The sequence below is a fragment of the Ruditapes philippinarum genome, unplaced genomic scaffold, assembly GCF_026571515.1.
Source record: "Ruditapes philippinarum isolate M1 unplaced genomic scaffold, ASM2657151v2 ctg1948_1_1_1_1, whole genome shotgun sequence".
NCBI lineage: Eukaryota > Metazoa > Mollusca > Bivalvia > Venerida > Veneridae > Ruditapes > Ruditapes philippinarum.
This window is the reverse complement of record NW_026856822.1, coordinates 82985-97159: the sequence shown is the minus strand read 5'-3', so window position 1 is coordinate 97159 and position 14175 is coordinate 82985. Positions and strand designations below refer to the sequence as shown.

Here is a 14175-nt window from a genome sequence, read left to right as displayed (position 1 = left end):
GCACTCTGTACCATCCATGCTGTTGAGAGCAAGGAATGATGAACTTTCTTCCACCATTATGGAGTGACTACGACTATAACACTATACATATGAATGACACACGCGTCACTATGTAACACTCGAATGGATATCATTTGGTTAGGGACTAAGTCACTTGGACATATGGCAACTTTCATCTCTTTACTGGATATCCAAAGACCGAACATGTCACTTTATTGCATTATTCAAGTCACGTGCTGGCACATTACAGTATTTGGAAGAACCGACCTTTTGTAACATGCTTGGTAACTTTTTAGCATGAAAAAATCAGTCACTGGCAGGATTCGAACCTATAACAGTAGTAAGGACATGCTTACAAGTTACCAACCAAAATCACTCAGCTTATGTGCCATAAGTGGATATAATAAATTAAAAAACACACAAAAATGCACAATAAATATTTACTTCATAATTAAAGTCTTGTTACAACATATTACACACTTCATTACAAATATTTTTTTACATTCATAGACAACCATACATTGCACAAAGTTCATTGTACAAAGTTCATATATTATTCTTCTATAGTATCATACGCAAACCTTTACAAAGCTTTCAACATTAATTACACACATTCAAATAATTCCAATTACGTCACAAGACTACATCTATAATAACTACATGTATAAAAAATGGGGGGAAATTTTTCATCCCGTTTCTTTTTTTAAATGTGCCCAAAATTTGGGGGGTTTTTTTTCCGGCCTTAATTTAAAAATAAAGAAAAAATTTTGAACTTTAAAAAAAAGTCTAAGCAAAAAAAAAACATATTAAGACGGCTAAAATCCTTACTTCTATTTGGATAATTTTAAAAAGGAAAAAAAAACCCAATGAAAAAAAGCTATATCGAGCTGTTCTTTTCTTATAATCTCTTTCCCCTTTTTCCCCCATGAGCAAGTAAAAAAGGGTTTTCCCACGAAAAAGTTTTTCCTTTCCCCAAGCAAACCCCAAACATAAAAAAATGCTAAAATAAAAAACGGCACAAATGTTGACTGGACCATTGCCCTTGTAACGACATGCTCAGTCTTAAATTTCCTGTTACCATGGCAACGAGGGGGCATCTCAAAATTGCCAAAAATCACTATTTTGTCTCGATTTTTTCCATCAAAATTTATTTCAAAGTGCTGCAACTTCTCAAGGGATTGAGATAGAGTCAAAGGCTTTTCAGCGTTGGTTAAACGTTACATTATAATCGACCTGGGGTCATTTTTAGCCTCTCACAAGTCCAAAATTTTCTTGGCGATGAGGGGGACTCCGCCCCCCTTCAAACCCCCCTAACAGAAGGGGGCACATCCCCCTTCTGGCAACCCCCTGATGTATCTTTTGGATGGGGGCGGCGCCGAAAAAGTGCTCATTTTTTTTAGCAACATTTCTCAAACGAAAACTTATGTTTGGGGCCCAAATAGGACATTTTTTTCCTATTTGAGGCCCAAAAAAGGGGGGGTCGAAAGTGCGTTGTTTCGCGTATATATGTGGTAAAGGGTTAAATTAAACTACAGAACAATGACATTCTTAAGACTGATACTCCGTAGTAATGAACATGGTCTCAAGTTCTATCAATAGAGTTAATATATAAATAAAGGCTAACCCTTATCCCACTAAAACCCATAAATAGATTTGTCCATCTTTCTAGTTGGACAAAACCCATTCATAATCATTAGGGAAAGTTTCAAAATATGTACTGACTGAAAACCGGCACACTGGTCATATGGGTAGATTCAGTTGCCACATACAAGCTAAGGTTAAAACTATCAAGAATGCAGTGTTAATTATGTCAATTAAAATTTCAGTCACAGTTGACCAATAAAAACATGGCCATAGACTTACATTATAGCTCTGTGACATGGCTTATCATAAAACGAAGCACAACAATTCAACTTCAAAAAGGCACAAAACTGTAAACACATTCATTCTTAATAAAAGCTGGGACATAATTATGACCAAGATGAAAGAAATACCTTTGTAAAAATCAAATTAATACACATAATGTATTACCATCTATACATATACTTGCTTATGTTACGTTTTTCTGTGCAAAGATTTTATCTTTAATCAGGAAAAACTTTAAAATTGCACTTTCCAATTACATGTACATATAAATGCAAAAAAAATTAAACACCAGCTTGTCAACATTTAAAATGTTTTCTGAGTCATCAACATTGTTTTCTTAAACCACAAAAGAAACAAATCTTTTTTTTTTCAAATCTACAATGTACCTGGATTTTTCTAATCCATTCTAATTTTTTTAAATTGGGCATTCTAATTTTTTTGGGCAATGTGTAAAAAAAGCTATGTGAACCTCCTTCAAAACATATTAAATTGTGTCCATCTTTATGTGCAAAAATTAAAACTTTCTAGGAAATAACAATAATATCAATTAAAACTCCCAAGCTGACACTTAATATTTAATTTTGTATTTATACTATTAAAGATTCTAATACATAAAGGGCATTAAGAAAGTTTGTCTCTTTTAAATAAGCTAAAACAATTTTTGATATTTTATCCCTTAAACTATGGATTTGACCTGCTTGGAATTTCAAATTGAAAAGGTCAATACAAAGTAAAACACAGTACAGAGCCTGGCCAGACTGCATGGATCTTCAGGCTGGCCTGGCTCTATACTGGTGGCAAAGGCTAGTAAATTTTGTTTCCAGGTTACAGGGATACAAATATGCTACCTTATGATATCAAATATTATATATCACAGAATAAAGACAGAGAGGTGATATCATGATATATGAACTTGTGTTTTTTTTTCTTCTTTTCTATTTATTTTTTGTTGGATTTTTAGTCAGAGAAACACTGTCAAGGTCATACAAACCTTTTTCAGCATTACTGGTGGAGGAAGATCAAAGGTGCCCCTTTACATATTACTTTAGTTTATACTATTTAAATGAATTTTAGACTGTGTTGGAAGCTATAAGCTTATTGAAACACTCTCGAATCCATTCCTGGAAACAAACCAGTACTAAGCAATAAATGTAGTTTCTTGCTCACAGAAACAACAGCTTGCCCCTGACGGGGTTTGAACCAATAGGGTCAGCAATCCTTAGGTTGCTAGTCTGACGCTTTAACCACTCACCCACGCTTTGAGCACTCAACTACGCCACCACTTTGTTCAGGCATGAACTAAATAAAATAAGTTAGTCTGAATACAATCAAAAAGTAAACTCATTTGTTTTGAGTGAATACAAGTATATGAAATATATTTCACTGAAATTCTCCTTTTCAGATATTTTCAAGGGCAATCAGCTCATAATTGATTAAAACTCTTGTTTAAGAAAAAAAACATTTTTCTTAATATTATGCAACACATTCTGTAGACAGAACTGGCAAACAAATGTTTCTGTATAATGCAAGCACAATAATGAAAGAGCTAAGTAGAATGTGAAATAGATGATATAAATTATATCTCATTAACACAAATGAAAGATATAACTTGTATCTTTCAACACAGGCAAGTAATATAAATTTAACTCTCACTAGCACCAGTGAGTGATATAAATTATATCCCATCAACACAAGTGAGAGATAAAGCTCGTCTCTTTAAACACAAGCGAGTGATATAAATAAAATCTCACTAACATCAGTGAGTGATATAAACTTTATCTCACTAACACAAAATGTGTGATTTCAAAAAATTGTTATTAGTTTTATCCCTTATTTTCAACATGATTTAAATCCCATGTAAAACAATTATTACAAATTATTACAAAAAATATTAACATCATTCAAATGTCTAGGATTGACAAGAATCATCTAATCATAAATCACAACATAATTTCATCTTAGAACTATGCATGGTGTGACTTTGTATCACATAGTTATCTTTTTCCACAATTTCAAATTATCTCCCATTACAGACATTATCTTATGACTATTAAACTTCAGTATTTTAATTAACAATTGAAGCATCTTCTAATTATTGAAAACATCATCATGACAAAATCACAAATATGTGAACCTTTGATGTTCAAATTTTACCCTTAACCCCACTAAATTTGTAAAATGAACTTGTCCCGTCAATCAATCTGAAACAGTCCATTGTCAATGAGAGGGTTTTTTTAAATATAAAAATGCCAAAGATTTTCAGGCTAGTCTAATTCTGTGATTTAGACACATGCTAGTCAGTCAATAATGCCACTGGCTTTATAACAGGATATATATCATGAAATGGCAGTGAAATGAATACTTATAATACAGACAATGGTAAACTTGAATGACTAATGGACTGATTCTCAACTCGCTGGCTTGTTTTCTGGTTTTAATTTCTTCGCTGGGGAACCAGTCTCGGATGAATCTGAAATCATAGTTATTACAATTATTATATAAATTGTACCAGTAAGTTTTCAGCATAAACTAAAAGCCTATAACTGCTTTTGGACCCCTGGGGTCAAGGTCACTGTTACTAGAAAAATGGTTTCTGGACAATAACCAAGAGTTACGAATCAATCTTGGTATATAGCAGGCTTATATGAAGATTTCCAGTTGACATGCTTTCATACCAAATACTATATCATTTATAACTTAACTAACAGACGAAAAGAGATAATTTCAGGCACAGATAATTTCAGGCACATGGCCAACAAGTAATTTTTTTGGAAACTACAACATAAATGAAAAATACAATATAACAAACTTTTGAGAAACAAAAATAAAAGCATTTCTGGGGCATAATGGGCCTTTAAACTAAAGGTGGTAGCATTGACTTACCATTTGATTCATCTCCATTTATATCATTCCTGACCAACTTCAATGCTGAAATAAAATTCATTACAACATCACAAGTCTGACTTTCTACTCTCAATCATATATGTTCAAAACTAATTCAGTCAATCATCCAGTTTATACATTATCATTATTTTCAGACATGTTGTTTATTTTTAAGCACGTTTTTAATTTCCTACAATTTGTTACTAGTCTCTTAAGATATATCATCATTTATATCGAATAACACTGGAATGTGAAAGAAGCTCAGGAATTGCGCATTAGTAACGCAGATTTGTTTTATTCTATGGCTGTGATGAGCACCTTGATAAGTAAATGAATTGATTTACTTTAAAAATAATTTGGACCATTAACTTACTGTATTACTTAATTTGGCTGTAGCTTTGTGCAGATTCAGTGTTACTTTTGCACAATTCAGGCATCATTTTCAAATTCCTGTGTTATTGGATCAGTGATTTTTTTTCCTGCATTTTACAGCCGAATAAAGGCTGTTTCCCCTAGCCCTAAATAGGTATATTTTCCCCTAAAAATGCTATTATTTTTCCCCTAAAATGCCCTTTGCACATTTTTCACTAGAGCCATGACTTAACAGCAGCTGACTTATATCAGCTTAAGACAGAACTAGTGAACTACAGATAGCCCCAGCATGTATCATGGATGTTAAATTGAATTGAAATTGAATATTCTAAAACATGTGTGAGTAAACCATTCTCAGTTGTTAGAATTTGATCTTCCCCTTTTCTGATTTATCGCGCTATATTTTCCCCTTCAGAAAGCCACGGGTTGTTTTGAAAATTGAAAAAAAAATCACTGTGGATACATACATGTATAGATGTTAATGTATATATGCATAGAATGACTATATCAGTTTATAAGTTGGCTAATAATTTTACCAACATTCCAATCAATCATTATTAGACTCCTCCATATTTATCTTTATCAAACTCCTCCCCTTCTATCTTAATTAGACTCCTCCCCTTCTATCTTTATCAGACTCCTCACAAGCTATCTTTATTAGAGTCCTCCATATATAAGCTATATTCAGAACATATATATATATATATTTATTAGAGTCCTCCATATTTATCTGTATTAGACTCCTCCCAAGCTATCTTTATTAGACTCCTCGCCTTCTCTCTTTATTAGACTCCTCCTAAGCTATCTTTATTAGACTCCTCCCCTTCTATCTTAATTAGACTCCTCCCAAGCTATCTTTATTAGACTCCTGCCAAGCTATCATTATTAGACTCCTCCCCTTCTATCTTTATTAGACTCCCCCAAACTATGTTATATAAAACTCCTCCCCATCTCTCTACTTATCTGTATTAAACTCCTTATCAATCTTTATTAGAATCCATCTTTGCAATACTCCTTCTCTATTACTAAGTACCCTTCCCAAGACTCCTCTTCACTTTTTAGTAAACTCCTCCCTAATTTTCCCCTAACTCCTCCCCCATTATTATTTACCACTGCAAAAAAAGTATTTATTGGTTGAATAAATTACCTGCACTCATGCTTGTATCATTGCTATCTTCATTGCCGTTCTTCATATCTCCAACAAACGAGAAGTTTGAATCCTCATTGATGTTTCCTGACCCGCTGTCCGAGCCCTGTGACTGGCGGGTCGTCTCATCTATATATACACTACCTAAAAATACATTAAGTATCTAATTAACGCAAGCCAGGGTGCATTGTGTTCCTAAATTAAGTTGATACCTTTATCATGTTTTAGGGTAAGCAATTGCAAGTTTGAAGTTTACAAAACCAAGTCACCTATTCAGCGTTTATAGTTCTGACCTAATTGGCTGACTGGCTATCCAATTGCTACACTAGGATATCACATAAGTTATTGGCACAGAACACATGGTTTTGTAACAGAATGTGTTACTTCTTTTTATAATTCTAGATGGAGAAGTAGCTAGCTAGATCATCATACTCATTTACACTTGCGTACCACCTACTGTCCCCTTCCACACAAAACAAATTTAAGTAAGAATGTTTCACAATTTGAGACAAATGCTCAACTTCTACCCTGCTCAATGTAAACTGATTTCCATAGCACATTCCAATTCTATATACATGTATAAAAAACACTTTAATTCTATTTATAGAATTCAATGTACTATTTTTAGCATATGCTATTTTTAGCACATACCTTGATTACTATCTTCTCCATTGGACTGAGACAATTCTTTATCAGCCGCTGATGCTCTTCCAACACGATTCTTGGATGTATGAGCCACACGCTTTCCAAACACCTTCTGTGTACTGGGTTGGGAACTCGACACTAAGATTTGAATAAAATCAAATTAATTTATCATTCAGTAAATTTTACTTAAAGGGTAACAAGTTGATTTTTGGTGTATGCAGAATATTTGTTTTTGTCTCATGAAAATTGTTCAAAAATCGAAAGAATGTTTTTTGTTTTTTTGAGGTTGGGATTTCACAATAAGGTCATGTGGCGACTTTCCAGCTTTATTGGGGGAGGAAGACACAGACACCTGAGTAGAGCCACTGACGTTCGGTAAGCTAGATGGATAGCTTCCTCAATCCAAAGTCACTGTCGGGATTTAAACCCACGTTGATGAGGGGCTTGTGGTTAGAAGACAACAACCTTAACCACTCAGTCATGGACGCCCCTTGAAAGAATGTTAATGATAAATTTAAATTAAGCTGTTGCTAATAAATCTGACTAAGTACTACAACATGAATAAGAATGTTGGTGAAGACTTGCAGTGTCAATCTCATTTTGCCTGCCCATATTTTGTAACATGCCGATTTAATAGCACATTTTATTATCTTTATCAAAATATGATGAAAACAAATTTATCTATTTATTATTTCAAAAACTCATTTCAAAACTTACCTGGGACCCATTTGAACACTTTCATAGAAGTATCTCCAATAGTTACCCATCTTTTCTCCCTATAAAACAATATAAAGAGGATATAGACAACATTAAAGGGAAACAACCTCAATTTCTAACTGAATACATTACATACACATTTACCTCCCTTATGCAAAAACAAACACACATTAAAATTTAAGACCATATACTAAACATTACTAGTAAATGAATTATGTTCTAAGAATGAATCAATAATCTTTAATGTGCTTTACTTTTGTTATGCAGTTGCCTTGCATTGAATTTGAAACAAATGTTTGTTTAAAGAATAAGTGTATTTCTATATAGAACAATAATTAATTCCTGTACAAAGAAACTTCGCCACCACTTGTATAAATTAGCCTTGGTGGTAGCTGGCTGGGCACTATATGGAAAACAAAGGCATAATCAAATTTTACCTTTCCAGTAGGTTTAAGGTAAAAGTATTTAACATAATTGTTTAACATATTATTATTAATGTGTATTTCTATATAGAACAATAATTAATTCCTGTACAAAGAAACTTCGCCACCAAGGTATTTATATCAAATTTTGATATTTGCATCATTCATGTACCTGCACTATGAAAATGTTTATCCAAAGATAAACAGTAACTCATCACTTAAAATTTAAACAAGCCTCAAAATATAAGTGTAAGTAATGTTACTATTTTTAACATAAATTAGAGTAGTTATCTACATCAAAATTAGTCATGCATTTATATCATTCATGTACATGCAGTATGAAAATGTTTATTTCAAGATAAACAGTAACTCATCACTTTAAATTATCAAGCCTCAAAATATAAGTTACTGTAAAAAGAATTCTATTCATTTCAAAGCAAATTTATAATGCATTTAGATAGTCAATTAAAATAACTGCAGTGTTTTAAAAGTACAAGAGTCTTACAAGGATTCCAGTTAGGAATTTTTGACACAAAGGGACTGGGAAAAAATGTTTTTACATGTCACATATATTTCATTTAAAGTAGGTCTGAACAATAACTTGTGCTTTAAAAAGTCAGAAACATTTGCTTATTCAAATTTTCCAGAATAATTGTTCTTATCAAGCAAAATATGCTGAATTGCCGAAAGAATATTGCACAAACAATAAATTTTCTATTTTATTCTGAGAATATTTTTGAATTAATGTAACCAGTTGGTCTATGAAAGAATAACAAATTTGTGGTAAATTTGATGATACAAAAAGATTTGAATAGGTTTGAAAATAAAACTTGAAGATAATGCATTCAGTGCAGGCAGTGTTTCAAAATGACATCCTTTTTTGTTATGAAAGATCACAAATAAAATTAATGAAAGGCTGTTTTCAAAGTGCCCCCTCACTTTCGTTTCAATCTGCTATGTACAGTTTGTAATGTTTGGGTTTTTTTAACTGAAGTAACCCAAAATAATGAAAATTCATTGATACAAAAATTTTAATAAGATTTAACCTGTACTGGGCAGGAACCAGTTTCCGGACAGAATTCGAGTTTTTTTGATTGTCTATTTTTTAATAATAAACATGCATTAATAAAACCAATATACCAAAAACCTGAGCTCTTTCTACATCCGATAACACAATTAACGCTGCCTGGTGACGTAAGCAATGTACAAACTGAAGGGTTAAATTAGGTCATTAAAAGTGTAAATTGTTCACTCTTGCAGAACCAGTTTCCGGACATATATTAAGCTGCTATTCATATCTGTTTTTAACTGATAATTATTCTAATATAACAAAAAAATTCTTCTCACATATTAGCTTTCTTATATAATTAAAGCCGATTTACTGAAAAATGTTTACGATAGGAAAAATAATGATCACGTGATTGGTCTCGGAATGACTGAAAAGTGGAACGGATATTTGTGTGTGTACGGCAGCAAAGATTAGTGCGATGTGGAGTAAACCTAGCTAAACACCGTTTTCCGATACATTACAGATTTGGCTCTGGGGAATTACACCCAATGAACTTCAAATGAAGTACATTGTGCATTAATTGCTACCCCAAATAATATCCCGAAATAAACAAAATATTGCGCATGCGCAGAAAATAATACATGCCCCAAAGGGGTATTAGGCTGTTTTTAAAACACAGGTAAGATATCCTACGAAATTTTAATGATTTTTCAACTTGGAAGGAAGTTTATTTTCACAAACAATCAAACCAAGCATCTTCATGACATGTAAATACCGATCGTCATCGATAAACCCAAAATTAAGCCGTTATAATACTTGTCCGGAAACTGGTATTGTCCGGAAACTGGTTCTTACCCAGTATATCAATTTATAATTCAGACAATTCTGTAAATGATAGTAGTTTTGTGTTTGATCCCAAAAAGTGTGAATTTAAAATAAAAATAAAAAATATATCAGATACAAACATAGAGGAATATTTTTTATGGCGTATTTTAAAATTTCAACAAGTTCTGACTAATTTTCGAAACTGTATTAGAAAAATTAAACTTAATAACACTGATAGAAAAACATAGAGAAAACATAGAAAAACATAAACAAAAACATAAACATACATTTAAAAAACATGAAAATACATTCTGTTATGTCTGTAAAAAATCTGATTATGAGAGAGAAATTTATTAAACAATATCCTACACTCCAAACAAAAAAATCTCCATCAACAAGTAAAATAAAATATATTCTACAGCAAAATAAGTCTAACTTTGTTTTCTATGGAAGAATATTTTCTAAAGTTAAATTTGGAAAAGCAGCATTTCAATCAAAAGATAGGAAAATACCTTTAACTTGTACTATTTTAACAAAAGATAGGAAAGTACCTTTAACAGTTATTAAATATTAAGTACTGACAATATGTAAACAGTGTTTATTTTTCACAGAGTGTTTCAGCTATCTCATTAAAGAGTTTACTTGATTTAACAATTAATGTCAAACAGTTTAAAACCCACTACATCCATTCATAATATAAACCCTTACTCTAAACTACACGCCGTCCTTTGTTAGCTACATAAATCCTATAACATACAATGTACACAGAAAACTACACTGAACAGATTTGATACATTTACCTATTTAACGCCAACACCTGTAGCAGAATGTAAACAAACCCACGTGGTCAACTTTGACAGGTGTCAATCGGATGAAACAATTACCGATTTCACTCGGGATGCGGCTTTGTAACTGAAAACAAGCAATGGGCTATTCCAGAAAATATCCGCACCCCCCCTATGGAAGAGGTCTGAGATGAAAATACCCCCCCCTAGGACAAACACTCAAAGGTACCCCCTTGGACAACATAATGTAAACAGTTTTACTCAAAATGACCCCCTTGGACGACCTTTAATGTAAAAGATTTTTGCCAGACAACCTATGGAAGAGACTTTTGATCGAAATGCCACCCTTGGACAACCTATGGAAGAGACTTTTGCTCAAAATAATCCCCCTTGGACAAAAATGTTCAATATCCCCCATTGACCAACTACTGAAATTGACCCCCTAGGACATCTTCCATAGGTATATAATATAGGCCCCCTGGACAACCTATGGAAGAGACTTCTGCTCAAAATGACCCCCATGACAAAAAAAAACTACTGAAATTAACCCCCTAGGACATCTTCCATAGGTATATAACACTATTAGAGACCCCCTGGACAACCTATGGAAGAGACGTCTGCTCAAAATAAGCCCCCTTGGACAAAAACATTCAATATCCACCCTCGGACAAGCTACTGAAATTGACCCCCAGGGCATCTTCCATAGGTATAATACTAATAAAAATAGACTCCCTATAGTAGAGACTTTGATCAAAATGACCTCCCTTGGACAAAAAGTTTTAATATCCCCCAAGCCCCTTGGACAAACTACCAAATTAAACCCCTACGACATCTGTCATATGTCAACGCTTTAGGATCTGATTATCAGCAATAGGTTGTCACCTTCTCGTATCCTTTTAAACAGGCAATCAGCGGCGAGCTTTCAGAATCTTTAAAGCAATGTAATTTCTTTTTTTATCTGCTGGAAAATCAATTTTGAGCGATTTGGAAAACAAACATCAAACATGGCGATGTGCATATAGCCTGCAGACCCTGTAAACTGCCAAAACAATATTGACCATTAAAAATTGAGTCTATTATTTCCAGTTTACTGTTTCATATTACTTCAAACATTCTTTTTCTAACAAAAATACATGGATTGCATTGCTAATAATAGCTAATAATAGCTAAATTCTTGGGAAATCCATTTCACAATGACTGCAAAACAAATACAGTGGAAATCAGATCTACATGTAAAAAGAAAGTAGATCTGAGCTTTAGTAAGATTGTTCATAGGTATAATGCTAATAAAGACCCCTTGGACAACCTATTAAATGAAATAGCCTCCCTTGGACAAAATAACTTTTGATGCCCCCCTAGGACAAACTATGACATATCTTGTATATTCATAAAACACTTTTTAACACAATGAACAACTTATGCAAAACATCATGTCTGTTCATAATCATTACTTCCATAGACACAGTTTGGGAGTAACTTACTCTAAAAAAAGACCCATACAATTCAGTCTAGCCAAATTCAGATCATACCCCTTATTACATGACGATAAGGAAGGAAAATTATAGTGATATTATGCCCATTTATTTGAGTTCACAGGCAAAAGTCAAGAAAACTTTACATTTTGCCATAATTGTTTTTAATTATGTACGTTACTTCCCAAATTATCCAGATATAACTAATCCACATGACCGTCCTCCTGGGCTCCTTGCTGCTAGTTCTTGTTGCTGGGTCATGTGGAGGTTGCGTTCATTGAACGCCGCCTTTCCTTGTTGATCTTGTCTATCATATTTCATTAAAAACTCTATAGAAATCCTTTAGAATGTATAATTTTGTAATTCTTGATTGATAAAAATATTGGGACAGTGTTTTTTAATTCAAAGGTAGCTTAAAATTATATTTTAACTGACCATTCCAAAAATAGTAGGACTATCCTACTCACCCGGATGTCAGAATTGGTGTAACAATTTGGTTACAGTTTTACGTGCAATATCATATGCCATGAACAACTTACGATATTTGCTTGTACTTCACACACTCATTTAAGAATAAGAGCATATTATAAGGTCACTTTCAAGGCCCGTAACTCTAGCGTGGAATTTAACAGAATTATAGCCCTTTTTGAACTTAAAAAATCCTTCGTATAAGTTTTGCTTGCAACTTCAATCTTCAAAACTACTAAAGGTATTCACTTGAAACTTAATTCATCTCTTAAGGTCATTTTCCAAGGCCCATAACTCTAGCATGGATTTTGACTGAATTATGGTCCTTTTTGAACATTTATTTAAGTGTTTCTTACAACATTATTCTTCAAAACAACTAAAGATATTAACTTTAAACTTCATACATGCTTGCAGGATCATAAATAATGGTCACTATCCAAGGCCCGTAACTCTAGCATGGATTTTGACTAAATTATGGTCCTTTTTGAACGTTTATAAGTGTTGCTTACAACATTATTCTTCAAAACAACTAAAGTATTCACTTTAAACTTCATACAAGTCTTTGGGATCATAAATATAGGTCACTATCCAAGGCCTATAACTCTAGCATGGATTTTGACTAAATTATGGTTCTTTTTGAACGTTTATAAGTGTTGCTCAAAACAACTAAAGGTATTCACTGTAAACTTCATACAAGTTTGCGGGATCATAAATAAAAGTCACTATCCAAGGCCCGTAACTCTTGCCTGGATTTTGACTCAATTATGGTCCTTTTTGAACGTTTATAAGTGTTGCTTACATCACTATTCTAAAATAATTGAAAGCTAGAGATCTGAGATTTTGACACAGTACAGCTAGGTTTTTCTAATTAACAAACAACATTGTTAATTTTTGATTATAATATATTTTTTATATTGACACTTATATCTGAGGCTCATCTAGGAGGGTATCAAAACTACCAAAATTGTCCACACTACAGCACCATGTGTCCGGACAGAAACGCAATGGCACTAATTTATAGGGATGGCAACAAATACCAAAATCAATATTCGATTACTCGGTCATTTTTCCGATCTAGTACTCATTTACTCGGATGATTGCCAGTGATCTTCAAAGTTTATCACACAATATCAATACCGTCCGCATGCTACTTTCGTTTTCTATTTAAATTCTTAGAATTCTGTAGATAGTAAACAGGACTGCACGGGAGACAATTAATTATAATTACCGTAAATCAATAACATAATATTTTAAAACGTTTTAATCGGCGGCAACAAAAGTTTTTAACCTGGTCTAAATACTAGTTACCTTTATCTTACATTCATGGTAGCAGTTGGCCCTTTGTTGTTTTCAAAACAGTTACTTCGGCTACACAATTACAGGTAATTAAATATCATTTAAGAGGCTGGATGACATAAGCGACACAGGTGTGCGTGTCACCTCGTTAAATTATGATATCATTTTCGCACCTCTGCAAGGATGTTTTGATTGCATTTAACGGGTATTTATGAAGATACATGCACATCCCCGAATTTCTGAACTTAAATTGGATACACCAATCTTT

The 14175-nt window shown here is 33.0% G+C and overlaps 1 protein-coding gene across 2 annotated transcripts; it reads right to left on the bottom strand.

Annotated features, from left to right (window-relative positions):
- Positions 1-3230: 3230 nt before the first annotated feature.
- Positions 3231-10813, bottom strand: LOC132747815 (uncharacterized). 2 transcript variants are annotated; one of them, XM_060737323.1, is made up of 6 exons: positions 10687-10813; positions 7631-7689; positions 6920-7051; positions 6269-6412; positions 4750-4794; positions 3231-4336 (listed from the first exon to the last, which is right to left on the bottom strand). In XM_060737323.1, exons 2-6 carry the CDS (start codon positions 7653-7655, stop codon positions 4275-4277), a joined length of 408 nt encoding a protein of 135 aa, XP_060593306.1. In that variant the 5' UTR covers positions 7656-7689; positions 10687-10813; the 3' UTR covers positions 3231-4274. The 2 variants fall into 2 exon arrangements, with proteins under 2 accessions (XP_060593306.1, XP_060593305.1); XM_060737322.1 differs by lacking the exon at positions 10687-10813 and adding an exon at positions 10595-10658.
- Between the last annotated feature and the right edge of the window lie 3362 nt (positions 10814-14175).